The sequence below is a fragment of the Hemiscyllium ocellatum genome, chromosome 13 (assembly GCF_020745735.1).
Source record: "Hemiscyllium ocellatum isolate sHemOce1 chromosome 13, sHemOce1.pat.X.cur, whole genome shotgun sequence".
Taxonomy (NCBI): domain Eukaryota; kingdom Metazoa; phylum Chordata; class Chondrichthyes; order Orectolobiformes; family Hemiscylliidae; genus Hemiscyllium; species Hemiscyllium ocellatum.
Window position 1 is genome coordinate 39,724,690 of NC_083413.1, and position 16,939 is coordinate 39,741,628.

General features: G+C 40.9%; 1 protein-coding gene across 2 annotated transcripts in view; it reads left to right on the forward strand.

Moving 5' to 3' along the window:
* Positions 1–701: 701 nt before the first annotated feature.
* Positions 702–16,939, forward strand: part of tmem44 (transmembrane protein 44) — a 56,655-nt gene continuing 40,417 nt past the window's right edge. Inside the window, exon 1 of one of the 2 annotated variants that reach the window (XM_060834779.1) lies at positions 702–1,577. In XM_060834779.1, the coding sequence (XP_060690762.1) occupies positions 1,390–1,577 (188 nt within the window). In that variant the 5' untranslated portion in view covers positions 702–1,389. The remainder of the gene's footprint in view (positions 1,578–16,939) is intronic. The other variant, XM_060834777.1, reaches the window with a different exon arrangement.

Genomic DNA, 16,939 nt, shown 5'->3' on the forward strand with positions numbered 1-16,939 from the left:
TATTCACCCACTAACAGAAGTTAACCTTAAGACAAAAAGTGTATTTAGGTACCTTGATTTTGTGTAACAAAACTCCGAACTCCTTCAATTATTGAGGTAAAAGGGTTTAATCCTTACTTTTGATAACAGTAATAAATCTATTTCAACTAGTTACTGACCCCCCCACCCCCTACCTTTTGAGTGTAGTCATTTTTGTTCTTTTGTTGAGAGTACATTGCCAGCCTCTTGGGAGCTTGGAACGGAATTGCCAAAATAGAACTTATGGACAATCGAGCCAGATCATGCTGAAATCTGAATTTACCCATATTACCATCAACTAGGATCTTAAGATCCAAACAGAATTTTAAATAGTTAAGCATCAAGAATTAAACACTACAAAGGAGTAAACTACAAAGAACATAAATATTTAAAGTCTAATTCTTCAGGCTAACAATCAAATTGACGCGTCAGTTAAGAATCGTTGCCTCTAATTTCTGTGCCATGTGAAAACTCCAAAATGCGTATTTATTGTGCTGCAAATGCCCCCGAGTTGCTTGAAATTAAGCTTTTGCTTTCTGACCAGGAGGAATGGCTCGTGTCAAGGTAAGACAGATGGGAAGCTAAGCACGCCTCCTCTAAGAGGAGGCAACTTTAAGCCACAGCGTCTCCATGAGGATTGTGATTTGTGTAGACCTTAGTCTGCATAGAAAGGTAAAACTACAACGATCCGCCTGGAGGGACAAAAATGAATTAGACAAACAGTTGAAGACATTTTTAGAAAGAGGAATAATTGATTTGTTTTGAAGCCTTGAAGTGTGCCATAACACATCGGAAACATTGATTAAAAGTACTTTGAAACGTAGAAGTTTTCCAAAGATCCTGCGGTGGGAGGACATTGCACCTTTAAGAGCTTTGATTATGCGCCTAGTTTTTCCATGTACGCAACTTGCAGTCTTTTAAAAAATAAGTTCGCCCAGCGTGAAGAAGGCAATGCTATTTGGGGTTAGTGAGTTCCTGTGGGTATGTTTTTATTTTTGGATAAACTACAGTAGTTCCGTGGATTGCTGAAATTTTTATTGGGAAAGTTGTGCTGAGACTGCGCCCATTCCTTTGCCTGAACGTATTATAGTTCAGGGGCTGGAGAGTTGTTACGTCTCCTGAAAGCAGGAAGAGACGGCGACTGAAACTGGCGGTCCCCTTCTCCTGAGTGAGAGTGGCGAATCAAACTATCCCGGTGCCCATTCGGAGGCCACTTATAACCAACTTAGGCTATTTTAATCTTTCACAGTGACCGGGAAAGTCTGGTGCTTAGAGGTAGATTTTTATTTTGAGAATTAACAAACGTTTGAGTGATTAAGAGCGTTCGGCATGTCGGTGTCAGTGAATTTCTAAAGAAAGTGTGAAGTCAAGATGAGTTCTCCAGTCGACAACAATCAGAGTCAACTGGAAGGAGTAACTCAGGCCGAAGGCATTCTGGCTGATTCATCTTCCTTATGGAATTGGAATTATTGGATCAACTGTTTCATCCAGGAGAAAGTTTGCATTTCCTTCGCGCTCTGGGTTTTATCGATGCTATTTTGGGCAATCGCTCATATTATGTAAGTATATCCAATATTTCTGTATTACGAGCCCACCTCCACCAATAATCAGAAAGGGAGAGTTTGCTGGAGTGGTGCCATTTTCCCCTCCCTCCAGCCTCCGACTGCAGGAGGGGAGCTGAAAGAAATTTTTTTTTAAACACCGGTCAGATCAGAATGGCATCAATTTCCGAGCCCTTTAAAATGATTTGGATAGGCAGCTGTGAAAGATTGAGACACTGAAGGGAGGGGCTGTATTGAGTTCAGACAGCTTTTTGTTGGCTTCTCTTGTTACGAACGTAAGGCGCTGGAAGTACATTGCTTGGTCTGTAAATTTAGGGATCCTGTGTCAATCGGAGAGCTTTACGTGCTACATAATCACATTTTATTTCAAACAAAGTTTGTTTTTTCTTTCCTGAAGTTGTGGGTTTAAACATAATATAGGCTGACAGTTGAGTTACTGAGGGAGTGCCGCATTACTGGGAGTAAGTCCAAGGCATCCCAGGAATAGCTGTAAGTCAGGAAATGGAAGAGAGAATGTCAAGAAAATTAAAATCCGGAAGGAATTGGTAGTGAGTAAATTGTTGGACCTGACTGACAAGTCCCTGGATCCTGATGAAATTATCCTAAAGGTCTAAAAACTAACAAAATATATTGAGTTGAATGTACACAATGCTGGAGAATCAACGTATATAACAATTGTATAAATTAATTTGCATGAAGGCATGGCTGAGAAATTTGCTGATGGGACAAGATGGGTGGGAAGGTAAGTTGTGGAGGGATCATAAGGGTTGTAAAACAAAAGGATATACATGGGTGAAGTCACCGTATGAAGATCTGGCAAACGAGCTATGATATGAACAAAAATTGAAGTCCATTTTTGCTGATAAGATTAAAAAAAACATTTTTCTTAAAATGGTCTAAATTGCAATACTCTGAGATGCAGAGGGATCAAGGTGGCTTAGTGTATGAAATCACAAAAGATTCATCTGCAAGTATAGCACGTGCTTAGGAAGTTTAATGCTTTACAGTATATAGTATTTGTGAATGGAATAAATGCAAAGGGAGGGTCATTGTGCTTCAGTAATGCAGGGCAGTGACGAGACTATATCTGGTGTACTGTGTACAACATTGTTTTCCTCATTGAGGGGAGGATATAAATGTGTAGGAAACGTTATGGCTAATGGACTGGAGTGGTTAAAGAAGGCAGCTCATCACCACCTTCCCCATCCAGTGAGGCCAACATACAGTAAATGAACAAAAAAAAAGTTCAGGGAAAGTTTACTAGACCAATACTTGGAATGGTTGGGTTGTCATTTGAGGAAAGGTTGCACAAGATAGGCTTGTAACTAGAGTTAAAAGTAAGAGTTGATTCGATTGTAACGTAAAGAAGATCCTGAGGAGACTTGACAGTGTAAATGTGCAAAAGATGTTTCATCTTGTGGGAGATTCTAGAACTAGAGGTCCCTGTTTTAAAGGGGAGTTTTAAGACAGAGGTAAGAATTTTGATCTGAGTTGAGCCTTTGGACATCTCTTCCTCCAAGTTGGTAGAAAACAGTCATTGAATATTTTTTAGTCAGATTCTTATGATGATTTTATCAGGATTCTTGATATCAAGGGAATGAAAGGTTATCAGGGGTAAGTGGGGAGGTGGGGTAATCAGAAATGGCAGTGCAGTCCCGATGCATCGAGTAACTTTTACAAATATACTAACGGGGAGCTGATATATGTCATGCATTTGTTTGACAGGCTGACAAAATGAGAATTTTCCTCAGTGCTATCTCAAATGAATGTTTCTCAATGCCTTCTTTTGTTGTCTATGGGAGTCTCTAATAATGCCACACTGTTTCAGAGAAGTCAGGCTGTCACTGGGTGCATCTTTCAGATCAGATGAACTGAAGCCCCTTGTATATGTTTAAGTGATAAAAGGGCACATGCAACTATTAGAAAAACAAATGGATCTCCTGGTATCTGTTAGATTTTTTGTTTACTGAGACATGAACAAAAATACATTTCTGGATATTATATTCATGTGTTGTTTTGTAAGATCTGTTGTCTATAGATACCTACATTTCTTGCAACCTGAGGGACTTTAGTTCAAAAACTATTGATTGTAAAGCTCTAATTGGCCATTCTGAGCAAATAGTGTATTTTAAAACACTTATTCTGACAGTTCAGACTTTGTGAATTTTGTAGACCAACAATTGAAGCTGTTACAAAAATAGCATGAATAAATATCCTAGGGTATTGATACTTCAAGGTTAGAGTGGTGCTGGAAAAGCACAGCAGATCAGGCAGCATCCGAGGAGCAGGAAAGTCGATGTTTTGGACAGGATACTTCAAGATGTGACTAAATTGTATTTTAATAACATTTAATATCATTTTCTACCTATTTATTTCATGTGACTGACAGATGCCAATATGCAAAATTAATCACTGCAATACTAAACAAAAGCTGCATTACTAAAGATACTCCTTTTTGCTGAGGTATCAATGCACATGAGAATTTAAGAAAAGGAGCAGGTGTAAGCTATTTGGTCCCTTAAGTCTGCTTTACCATTCCAAAAGGTCGTGCCTAATTGGAGTGTCGTCTCAACTTTCTTGCCTGCCCCCATAACTCTCAAATCCCTTGTAGGTCAAAATTACTTGGCTTTGAATACATTCACAGTGACACAGCCTCATAATTTATTTGGGTGCAGAATAACAAAGATTGATAATTCTCTGAGGGAAGAGATTCCTTTTCCCCTCCAACCAAATGGGCAGCTTCTTATACTGAAACTCTACTCCTCACCCTGCCTGTTCCAGATTTTCATAATAAGGAAACATCCTCTCAGCATCTCTCCTGACATGTTCCCTTCAAAATATGTTTCAATAAATTAACATCTCATCTCCCTAACCTCCAATGAATACTACTCAGCCTTCCACCATATGACACCTTATTCATTCCTGGGACCAGCCAAATAAGCCTTCCTTGAATGAAAACAAACTTTTAGTAAACAGCACCAGTTGATCAACTATTCTGATTGGTGATGTGGACCGCTTGACCAATGTGAAATGCTCTCTAAATAATAGAAATGTAAAGCAGCGGTATACACATCACTGTTATACTTTATTTACAGCATAAACCATTTAAACAATAATGCAACGTTGCCTTCAATAAACCTTATCAGCAGAGAGCCTTCTCACTTGCAGCCTCAGCTGACTACTTGGCAATCATGGAGATCACAATAATACAGTAAACTTTTGACATTTCAGGTATACAATTTTTGCCAGTTTATGAGAGTGCCTGTTAAAACAAAGTTTTTGTATCTCAAATGCAAGCGTTTGCCTCTTTCATAAGATACAAAAATCTAGGTATGGTCTCACCAAAGTTCTGTGTAGGTAATCCATCTCTGTCTTCAAGAGGTATTCATGTTCACAGATACCAGTGTTCAGCCAATTTGATTCACTCCACGTGGTATCAAGAAATGGTTGGAGGAACTGGATACTGCAAAATCTTTGGGCCCTGACAACATTCCAGCAACAATTCTGAAGGGACATGCTCTAGAAATTGCTGCACGCCTAGCCAAGCTGTTCCAGTCCTGTTATAACATTGGTATCTGCCTGATACTAGGGAAAATGGCCCAGGTATGTGCTATACACACAAGACAAATCCAACCCAGGCAATTACTGCACCATGTGTCTATCTTTGACCATCAGTAAAGTGATGAAAGGTGTCATTAACCTTACTATAAAGCAGTACCTGCTCAGTGACATCCAATTTGTCTTCTGCCAGCGCCACTCAGATCCTGACCTCATTACAGCCTTGGTTCAAACATGGACAAAAGAGCTGAGTTCCAGAGGTGCGATGAGAGTGATATTAAAGTCAGAATTGACCAACTGTGGCACCAAGGAGCTTCAGTAAAACTGGGATGGAGGTGGATGAACTCTTCACTAGTTGAAGTGGTACTGGCACGTAGGAAGATGGTTGTGGTTATTGGAGGTCAATCACCTCAGCTTCAGGCCATCTCTGCAGGAGTTCCTCAGTCCTAGGCCCAATCATCTTCTGCTGCAGCTTCATTACTGATCTTTCCTCCATTATAAGATCAGAAATGGGAATGTTTGTGCAGTCATTAGCAATATTCAGCACTGTTTTTGATTTCTCTAAAGCAGTCCATGTTCAAATACAGTGAGACCTGGTGAATATCTGGATTTGAGCTAAAAATGGCAAGTAACATTTCTGCTTCACAACTGAGGCAATGGCCATCCCCAGCAGGAGAGAATCTGCTCAGACCATACAAAAACTGTGGCAACAAGAGGAGGTCAGAGATGAGACTGCAATGAGTAACTTCCCTCCTGATTCCCACAAGGCACAAATCAGGCATGTAGTGGAATACTCCCTATTTGCCTAGATGAGTCCAGCTTCAACCACACTCAAGAAGCTTGATACCATCCAGAGCAAAGCAGTCCTATTGATTGGCAGCACATTCACAAGCATCTCCTCCCTCTACCGCCTATGTTCAGTACAATATGTACTATTTAGAAGATGTGCTCCAGAAATTGACCAAGTTTGCTTAGACAGCACTTTAAAAAACCCGTAACCACTCCTCCAAAAGCACAGGGTCAGGCAGCAGGTACATGGGAACACTTCTACCTGCAAGTTCTGCTCTGAGCCAACCATAATCCTGACATGGAAATACACCTCTGTTCCTTCAGTGTTACTGAGTCTTGGAATTGCCTCCTTAATGGCATTGTGGGTCTTCCTACAGCAGAAGGTTCAAGTAGGCCACCACCTTCTGCTGGAGGACAAGTAAAAATGGGCAGTATGTACTGGCCCAGCCAGTCATACCCACATCCTATGAAGGAACTTAAAAGAAGACTTCCCTATTGTTATGTATAATGCATCTTGCAATATTCCATTTGTCTTCCTAGTTACCTGCTGTAATCCTGCATGTTACTATTTTTAACAAAAGTAGAAAGTACTGCAGAAATCTAACGTGGTGCCACTGTTTAAGAAAGGTGGTAAGGACAAGCCAGGGAACTATAGACCAGTGAGCTTGGCGTCAGTGGTGGGCAAGTTGTTGGAGGGAATCCTGAGGGACAGATTAGGGATAGTCAGCGTGGCTTTGTGCATAGGAAATCATGTCTCACAAACTTGATTGAGTTTTCTGAAGAAACAACAAAGAAGGTTGATGAGGGCAGAGCGGTGGATGTGATCTGTATGGACTTCAGTAAGACATTCGACAAGGTTCCCCATGGGAGACTGGTTAGCAAGGTTAGATCTCATGGAATACAGGGAGAGCTAGCCATTTGGATACAGAACTGGCTCAAAGGTAGAAGACAGAGGGTGGTGATGGAGGGTTGTTTTTTCAAATTGGAGGCCTGTGACCAGTGGAATGCCACAAGGTTTGGTGCTGGGTCCACTAATTTTCATCATTTTTATATAAATGATTTGGATGTGAGCACAAGAGGTATAGTTTGCAGATGATAGCAAAATTGGAGGTGTAGTGGACAGTGAAGAAGGTTACAACAGGATCTTGATCAGATGGGCATATGGGCTGAGGAGTGGCAGATGGAGTTTAATTTAGATAAATGTGACATGCTGCATTTTGAGACAACAAATCTTAGCAGGACTTATGCACTTAATTGTAAGGTCCTCAGGAGTGTTGCTGAGCAAAGAGTCCTTGGAGGGTTCATAGCTCCTTGAAAGTGGAGTCGCAGGTAGATAGGATAGTAAAGGCGGCATTTGGTATGCTTTCCTTTATTGGTCAGAGTATTGAGTACAGGAATTGGGAGGTCATGTTGTGGCTGTACAGGACATTAGTTAAGTCACTGCTGGAATATTGCGTGCAATTCTGGTCTCCTTCCTATCCGAAAGATGTTGTGAAACTTGAAATAGTTCATAAATGATTTACAATGGTTGGAGGATTTGAGCTATAGGGAGAGGTTGAATAGGCTAGGTCTGCTTTCCCTGGAGCATCGGAGGCTGAGGAGTGACCTTATAGAGGTTTATAAAATCATGAGGGGCATGGATAGGATAAATAGATAAAGCATTTTCTATTTTGGGGACCAGAACTAGAAGGCATAGGTTTCGTGTGAGAGGGGAAAGATATAAAAGAGACCTAAGGGACAATGTTTTCATGCAGAGGGTGGTACATGTATGGATGAGCTGCCAGAGGATGTGGTGGAGGCTGGTACAATTGCAACATTTAATAGGCATTTGGATGGTTATATGAATAGGAAGGGTTTGGAGGGATATGGGCTGGGTCCTGGCAGGTGGGACTAGATTGGGTTGAGGTATCTGGTTGGCATGACTGGGTTGGACTGAAGGGTCTGTTTCTGTGCTGTACATCTCTGTGACTCTATGACTGTAAACGCATCAGGTCTGGCTTCATCTGTGATGAGGAAAACAGTGAATGGTTTTGAGTCCAGTGATCCGTTGTTCTGAGCTCTTCCAGCGCTTTTTAATTTTGCTTCAGATCTCGAGCATCCACAGTTTTGTTTTATTGACATTTAACTTTTTTGTGATTCAAAAATGAGGATACCCAGATCTCCCTACTACAGTAACTGTAGTCTTACTCCATTTAAATAATAACCTGCTCTTATTTCATACCAAACTGGATAACCTCTCAATGATCTCCTCATCTGACATCTGTCTGCCAGTTAAAGATCGCTGCAAAGTATTTGAAAAAAATGAGAATAATCAGATCCCAAACCAACATTTGTGTTTGGTCAAGCAAAACTGTTTATAAGATGTCATTTAATCATCTGTGATTTCTCGTAGGAAGTTGATTGCACAAAATGGCACCCATGTTTGTTCATAAACTATGCTTAAAATTTTTAAGCGACATTAAATAAATTAATTAAGAATTATCCAGTACCTGATATTAATTCATTGCCCCAAGTTGCTGCACAATTAATTCATTAATTGCTTTAAAATTCTATTGCTCTTATATTGCCAAAGATAGTAACAGCTAACAGTATATTTGTGATTTTGTTTAGAGTAACCAATTGTTACTGATAGAAAAGTCTGATTATGACAGGAATTCAGCATTTGAATTTTGCCATACAAGTTTGTATTATTAATGTTATTGATATTTGTTACTGCCACTGTTATCATGGATATCATTTCCAGGAAGTTTCATATCGTGAGAGAGTTCGTAAATATAATAAAATTATGATTGTGTTTTTTATCATCATGTATAAATAAAATCACCGTGCCCTTTGGCAAGATAGAGTTGCACTCAGACCTCTTACTTTGTCCTTTACCAGGATATCCTGGAACACACCCATACAATTTTAAGTTCTATGTAGCTTGACATGTTTAATGATTTAATGTTTAGTGTCTTCTGGCTGACCACATTGGCTGGCTCCTTATTCAATCCTTATGAATACAGGAGAAGACATTTTTCGGGCAAAATCTGATTAAAATTTGAGTGGTCATGACATGAACTCATATCTGTAGAAAACTTGAGGTCATCATTGGCAAAGAATATATAAAATTAGAAAAGTGATTTTGTGGATGAAAGACTGTGTGGGAGAACTGGATTGCAGTTCTTGAGGCAGTAGAAGTAGTACTGGGGAAAGTGAATTCTGTGTGGTTGGACGGTCCATTCATGAATTGTGTTTGGAAAGTGGGGAAGAGAAGGGATGAAGCTTAGTTAAAAGTAACAAGTAAAGGGATAGAGTCAAGGCAGGAGAGCAAAATACTAATGTGGAAAATGAAGATCAGATAATAGCAGGAAGAGACAGAGAGCCTACAACTTACCATCAATCAAAACTAGATGCTACAAAAATAACAAAACTGAAGGCCCTATATCTGAATGTCCGTATCATTCAATAACAAAGTGAATAAGTTGATGGCACACATTGAAGTGAGTAAATATGATCTGATAACCATTATGGATTTGTGGCTGCAGAATAGCAGGGACTGAATTTTGTAGATTGAGGGTATTTGATATTGACATATTATTGAAGCAGCTCTGCTCCTAATCAAACATTGGGATGTAGAATCAGTTTAGGGGGAGGTGAGGAATAGCAGGGGTGGAGGTCTCTAGTGGAAGTAATCTATAGGCACCCAAATAGTAAGCACAAGGACAAAGGAGCTTGTGGTAAAGTGATGGCAATAATCATGAGTGACATTAAACTGCACATAAAAGGCAAAAATCAGATGGGAACTAATAGCCTCAATGAGGAGTTTCTAGAATGCTTTTGAGATTGTACTGCTTTAAAAAAAATCTTTCTAGAACTTCGCTGTTGGCCATAGAAACATCTGTCTGTACGTCGGACTAGAGAATCCCCTAACACGATTGATCTCTTGGAACCCAACATACCCCTCATTGCATTAGAGCCAGTCTCAATACCAGAAACTTGGCTGTTCGTGCTACGTTCCCCTGAGAATCCGAGTGTACTCTAGAACTCTGGTAAGCTAGAGAAATGATTGCTGGGCCTTCTGCTGAGGTATTTGTATCATCGATAGTAACAGGTAAGGTGCAGGAAGACTGGAAGTTGGCTAACATGGTGCCACTGTTTAAGAAGGGTGGTAAGGACAAGCCAGGGAACTATAGAACAGTGAGCCTGACGTCGGTGGTGGGTAAGTTGCTGGAGGGAATCCTGAGGGACAGGATGTACATGTATTTGGAAAGGCAAGGACTGATTAGGGATAGTCAACATAGCTTTGTGCATGGGAAATCATGTCTCACAAACTTGATTGAGTTTTTTGAAGAAGTAACAAAGAGGATTGATGAGGGCAGAGCAGTAGATGTGATCGATATGGACTTCAGTAAGGTGTCTGACAAGGTTCCCCATGGGAGACTGGTTAGCAAGGTTTGATCTCATGGAATACAGGGAGAAGTAGCCATTTGGATACAGAACTGGCTCAAAGGTAGAAGACAGAGGGTGGTGGTGGAGGGTGGTTTTCAGACTGGAGGCTTGTGACCAGTGGAGTGCCACAAGGATCGGTGCTGGGTCCATTACTTTTTGTCACTTATATAAATGATTTGGATCCGAGCATAAGAGGTACAGTTAGTAAGTTTGTTGATGACAGCAAAATTGGAGGTGTAGTGGACAGCGAAGAAGGTTACCTCAGATTATAACAGGATCTTGACCAGATGGGCCAATGGGCTGAGAAGTGGCAGATGGAGTTTAATTCAGATAAATGCGAGGTGCTGCATTTTGGGAAAGCAAATCTTAGCAGGACTTATACACTTAATGGTAAGTTCATAGGGAGTGTTGCTTCATAGCTCCTTGAAAGTGGAGTCGCAGGTAGATAGGATAGTGAAGAAGGCATTTGGTATGCTTTCCTTTATTGGTCAGAGTATTGAGTACAGGAGTTGGGACATCATGTTGCGGCTGTACAGGACATTGGTTAGGCCATTTTTGGAATATTGTGTGCAATTCTGGTCTCCTTCCTATCGGAAGGATGTGGTGAAATTTGAAAGGGTTCGGAAAAGACTTATAAGGATGTTGCCAGGGTTGGAGGATTTGAGCTATATGGAGAGGCTCAACAGGCTGGGGCTGTTTTCCCTGGAGCGTCGGAGGCTGAGGAGTGACCTTTGTAGAGGTTTACAAAATTGAAGGGCATGGATAGAGTAAATAGACAAAGTCTTTTCCCTGGGGTCGCGGAATCCAGAATGAGAGGGCAAAGTTTTAGCGTGAGAGGGGGAAGATATAAAAGAGACCTAAGGGGCACTTTTCACACAGAGGCTCATGGAATGAGCTGTCAGAGGAAGTGGTGGAGGCTGGTACAATTGCAACATTTAAAAGGCATTTGAATGGGGATATGAATAGGAAGGGTTTGGAGGGATATGGGCCAGGTGTTGGCAGGTGGGACTAGATTGGGTTGGGATATCTGGTTGGCATGGACGGGTTGGACCGAAGGGCCTGTTTCTATGCTGTACATCTCTATGACTCTGTGATCTAACCAGAGAGAAGGTTATACTGTGCTTGGTATTGTGTAATGTGGCAAGATTAATTAATTACCTCACAGCTAAGGCATCCTTAGTTAGGAATGAACTCAGTATGATTGAATTTTACCTCCAGTTTGAGAAAGAGAACATCAGGTTTGGGAATAGCATTTTAACCTTAAATAAGGACAACTATGTCGGCATGAAATCTGAGTCAGCTGAAGGCTAGGGGATAGATCAATAGAGATACACTTGCAGACATTTAAGGGGACATTTCAGAATGTTTTTAAAAATACTACTCAAAAAAAAATTGTAAAGGGTGGATTCACCATCTATTGCTGAATAAGGAATTAAGGGAAAGGTATCAAACTTGAAGAAAAAGAGTATGATTGTGCAAACTGGGTGGCAGGTCAGATGACTGACCAAACTATAAAGAATGGCAGAGAATGACTAAAAGGTTAATCAGGAGGAGGAGATAAAGCAGATAGCAAGAGTTTCAACAAGGCAAATAGTTCTTAAAATGAGCATTGATTCTCTAAAACGTGAGACTAGAAAGTTAATCAAGAATAATAAGGAAATGCTGGATGAAATGAACAAATGTTTTATTTCTGTTTTCAATATCAAACATACAAACAAGACACCCCAGAGATCGCTATAATTTAGGAAGTGGAAGGGAGAAAAGAACTTAGTGACATTACAATCATGAGGGAAGTGGCACTCAGCAAACAGCTGGCTGACAAGCCTGTGGGTTCAGAAGGACTTTGTTTTAGAGTCTTAAAAGTAGTCGCTAATGAGTTAGTAGATACATTGTTGTTTTGGTGTCTGAAGTTTCTAGCATCAGGAAAGGTTCCAGCAGATTGGAAAATGTGAAATATAACTACTTTATTCAAGAAGGGAAGGAGCTAGAAAACAGGAAACAAATCCAGTTAGCTTGGTGTCTGTGTGGGGAAAATGTAAAAAATAGATCATTAAAGAGATTACAGCTGGGCACTTAGAAAAACTCAGCATGGTTTTATGGGAGTATAAGCAACACAGGAACATAGGAATTAGGAGCAAGAGTAAGCAATTCATCCCTTTCAGCCCACTCCACCATTTTCAACGATTGTGGCCAATCTTGTCTTGGTGTGAACTCCAATTTTCTGCCTGCTCCCCCTAGCCCTTTACCCTGCTTTTCATTAGAAACATATCTATTTCTTTCTTGAATCTGTTGATTGATTCTGGCTCCACCAGTTGGGCAGTGAGTTCCACAGATTCACAGTCCTCTGAGAGAAGTTATTTTGCAGTTTTGAACCTACCTCCTCTCACTCTATATCTTACAAGGGGAAGATTTGTTCATTGTCCACCTTATCAATCCCCTTTAGCATTTTATACACTTCAGTCAGATTCCACCCCCCCACCCCATTTGTGAACTCCAGCGAGTAACAAGCCCAAGGTATTTAATCACTCCACGGACGACAGCTCTTCCATTCCTGTAATCAACCTTGTGAACCTCCTCTGAACTGCCTCCGCATCCATCCTCAACTAAGGAGACCAAAACGGGACACGGTATTCCAGATATGGTCTCACCAATCCCCTATCTAAATGTAACAACACTTCTTTACTTTTGCAATCTAGTCCTTTTGTAATACATGTCAGAATTCCATTTGCCTTTCTTATTATGTGTTGCACGTGCATAGAGTCAGAGTCATAGAGATGTACAGCATGGAACTCACTTTCTGTGATTCATGCACAAAGCCACCCATATCCCTCTGTGTAGATGCATTTTGTATCTGTTTCCCATTTGAGTAATAACTTGCCCTTTTATTTTTCCGGCCAAAATGGACAATGTCGCCCTTATCCACATTCAGCCCCATTGAACTTTGTGGCACCCAAAAAATGACTCATTTATCTCAACCCTCTGCATTCTGTCATTTTAATGAAATGAAAATGATATTTGACCAATTTATTGGAATCTCCTTAAAGAGTAGCATATGTTATAGACACACTGTACTTAGATAAGATAGGGTGCCACATGAAATTGCAGTAAATGGGGATGACATTATTAGCATGAATAGATGTTTGGCTGGCTGGCAGGAAACAGAGTATGCAGAATTGGGTTTCTGACTGATTGGCAGGATGTGACAAGTGAAGACCTGAAGTCTTTGATGTAAATTGTAAAAAGTTATTGGCCTAGCAAAGACTTAAATGAGGGGAATGAAGGTAAGATGGCTAAACTGGCAGATAACAAGGTAGGTTGGAAAGAATGTTGTGAAGATAACATCCGGTCTCAATATCAGTCTTCATTCTTGTTAAGTGAGAAGGCAAAGATCTGCCAAATGGAGTAAAATATGGGAAAATTTGAAGTTAAAATCATAGATATGTACAGCACAGAAACACCCTTTGGACCAACTCGTCCATGCTGATCAGTTATCCTAGCCAATCTACTCTCAACTACCAGCACCAGGCCCATATCCCTCCAAACCCTTCCTATTCATATACCCATCCAGATACCTTTTTAAATGTTGTAATTGTACTGTCTCCACCACTTCCTCTGGCAGCTCATTCCATACACGTACCACCCTCTGCATGAAAAGGTTGCCCTGTAGGTCTCTTTTATATCTTTTCCCTCTCACCTGAAACCTATGACCTCCAGTTCTGGATTCCCCCCACCCCAGGAAAAAGATTTCATCAATTTATCCTATCCATGCCCCTCATGATTTTATAAACCTCTGTAAGGTCACCCCTCAGCCTCTGATGCCCCACGGAAAACTGCCCTCGCCTATTTAACCTTTCCATATAGCTCAAGTCCTCCAACCCTGGCAACATCCTTGTAAATCTTTTCTGAACCCTTTCAAGTTTTACCACATCCTTCTGATAGGAAGGAGACCAGAATTGCACACAACGTTCCAAAAGTGGCCTAACCAATGTCCTGTCTAGCCGCAACATGACCTCCCAACTCCTGTACTCAATACTCTGACCAATAAAGGAAAGCATACCAAATGCCCTCTTCACTATCCTATCTATCTGCGACTCCACTTTCAATGAATTATGAACCTGCACTCCAAGGCCTCTTTGTTCAGCAACACTCCCTAGGACTTTACCATTAAGTGTATAAGTCCTGCTAAGATTTACTTTCCCAAAATGTAGCACCTTGCATTTATTGAAATTAAACTCAATCTGCCACTCCTCAGCCCATATGCCCATCTGATCAAGATCCCATTGTAATCTGAGGTAACCTTCTTTGCTGTCCTCTACACCTCCAATTTTGGTGTCATCAACAAACTTACTAACTATACCTCTTATGCTGACATCCAAATCATTTATATAATTGCAAAAAGTAATGGACCCAGCACTGATCCTTGTGGCACTCCACTGGTCACAGGCCTCCAGTCTGAAATACAACCCTCCATCACCACCCTCTGTCTTCTGCCTTTGAGCCAGTTCTGTATCAAAATGCTAGTTCTTCTGGTATTCCATGAGATCTAACCTTGCAGACTAGTCTCCCTTGGGGAATCTTATCGAATGCATTACTGAAGTCCATATAGATCATGTCCAACGCTCTGCCCTCATCAGTCCTCTTTGTTACTTCTTCAAAAAACTCAGTCAAGTTTGTGAGACATGATTTCCCATGCAAAAAGCCATATTGACTACCCCTAATCACTCCTTGCCTTTCCAAATACTTGTACATCCTGTCCCTCAGGATTCCCTCCAACAACTTGCCCATCACTGACGTCAGGCTCACTAGATAGTTCCCTGGCTTGTCCTTACCACTCTTCTTAAACAGTGGCAGCATGTTAACCAACCTCTAGTCTTCTGGCACCTCACCTGTGACCATCGACGATACAAAGATCTCAGCAACGGCCCAGCAATCACTTCCCTAGCTTCCCACAGAGTTCTAGGGTACACCTGATCAGGTCCTGGGAATTTATTCACCTTCATGCGTTTCAAGACATCCAGCATTTCCTCCTCTGTAACATGGACATCTTTCAAATGTAACCATCTATTTCCCTACATTCTATATTTTCCATGTCCTTTTCCACAGTAAGTACTGATGCAAAATACTCGTTTAGTATCTCCCCCATCTGATGCGGCTCCACACAAAGGCTGCCTTGCTGATCTTTGAGGGGCCCTGTTCTCTCCCTAGTTACCCTGTTACCCTTTTGTTCTTAATGTATTTGTAAAAACCAATTCTCCTTAACTCTATTTGCCAAAGCTATCTCATGTGTTCTTTTTGCCCTCCTGATCTCTCTCTTAAGTATACTCCTACTACCTTTATACTCTTCTCAGGATTCACTCGATCTAACTTGTCTATTCCTGACATATGCTTCCTTCTTTTTCTTAAGCAAATGCTCAATTCCTTTAGTCATCCAGCATTCCCTATACCTACCAGTCTTTCCTTTCATCTTAACAGGAATAAACTGTCTCTGGACACTTGTTATCTCATTTCTGAAGGCTTCCCATTTTCCAGCCATCTCTTTACCTGTGAACATCTGCCCCCAATCAGCTTTTGAAAGTTCTTATCTAATACCATCAAACTTCAGCTTTTAGATCTGGTCTATCCTTTTCCATCACGGTTTTAAAACTAAAAGAATTGTGGTCGCTGGCCCCAAGGTTTTCCCGCACTGAGGCCTCAGTCACCTGCCCTGCCTTATTTCCCAAGAATAGGTCAAGTTTTGTACCTTCTCTAGTAGGTACTTCCACATATTGAATCAGAAATTTTCCTTGTACACATATTGAATCAGAAACTTTTCTTGTACACACTTAACAAATTCCTCTCCATCTAAACCTTAACACGATGGCAGTCCCAGTCGATGTTTGGAAAGTTGAAATCCCGTTCCATAACCACCCTAGTATTCTTACAGATAACTGGGATCTCCTCACAAATTTGTTTCACAGTTTCCCTCTGATTATTAGGGAGGTTATAATACAATCCCAATAAGGTGATCATCCCTTTCTTATTTCTCACTTACACCCAAGTAACTTCCCTGGATGTCTTTCCGGGAATGTCCTCCCTCAGTAGAGCTGTAATGGTATCCCTTATCAAAAACACGACTCCCCCTCTTCTCTTGCCTCCCTTTCTGTCCTTCCTGTAGCATTTATATCCTGGAACATTAAGCTGCCAGTCCTGCCCATCCATTACATTTCTATAATTACAATGATATGTAATTGCTATGAATTCATCTGCCTTCCCTCTTCAGCCTTTTGCATTGAAATAAATAGTTTACTTTATCAGTGTTACCTTGTTCTCTGCTTTGTTCCTGCCAGCTCTGACTGTTTGACTCGCTTCTTTTGTCAACTGCACCAGTCTCAGATTGATCTCTTTCCTCAATATGTTCCTTGGTATCTCTCTCTCTTCCCCCCCCTCCCCCCGCCACCCCCAAATTACTAGTTTAAATCCTCCTTGTCAGTATATTAGTCTCCTTCCAATTCAGGTGCAATCCATCCTTCTTGTGCAGACCACTTCTATCCCAGAAGAAATTCCAATGATCAAAAATATGAATCCTTTTCCCAAAAACCAGC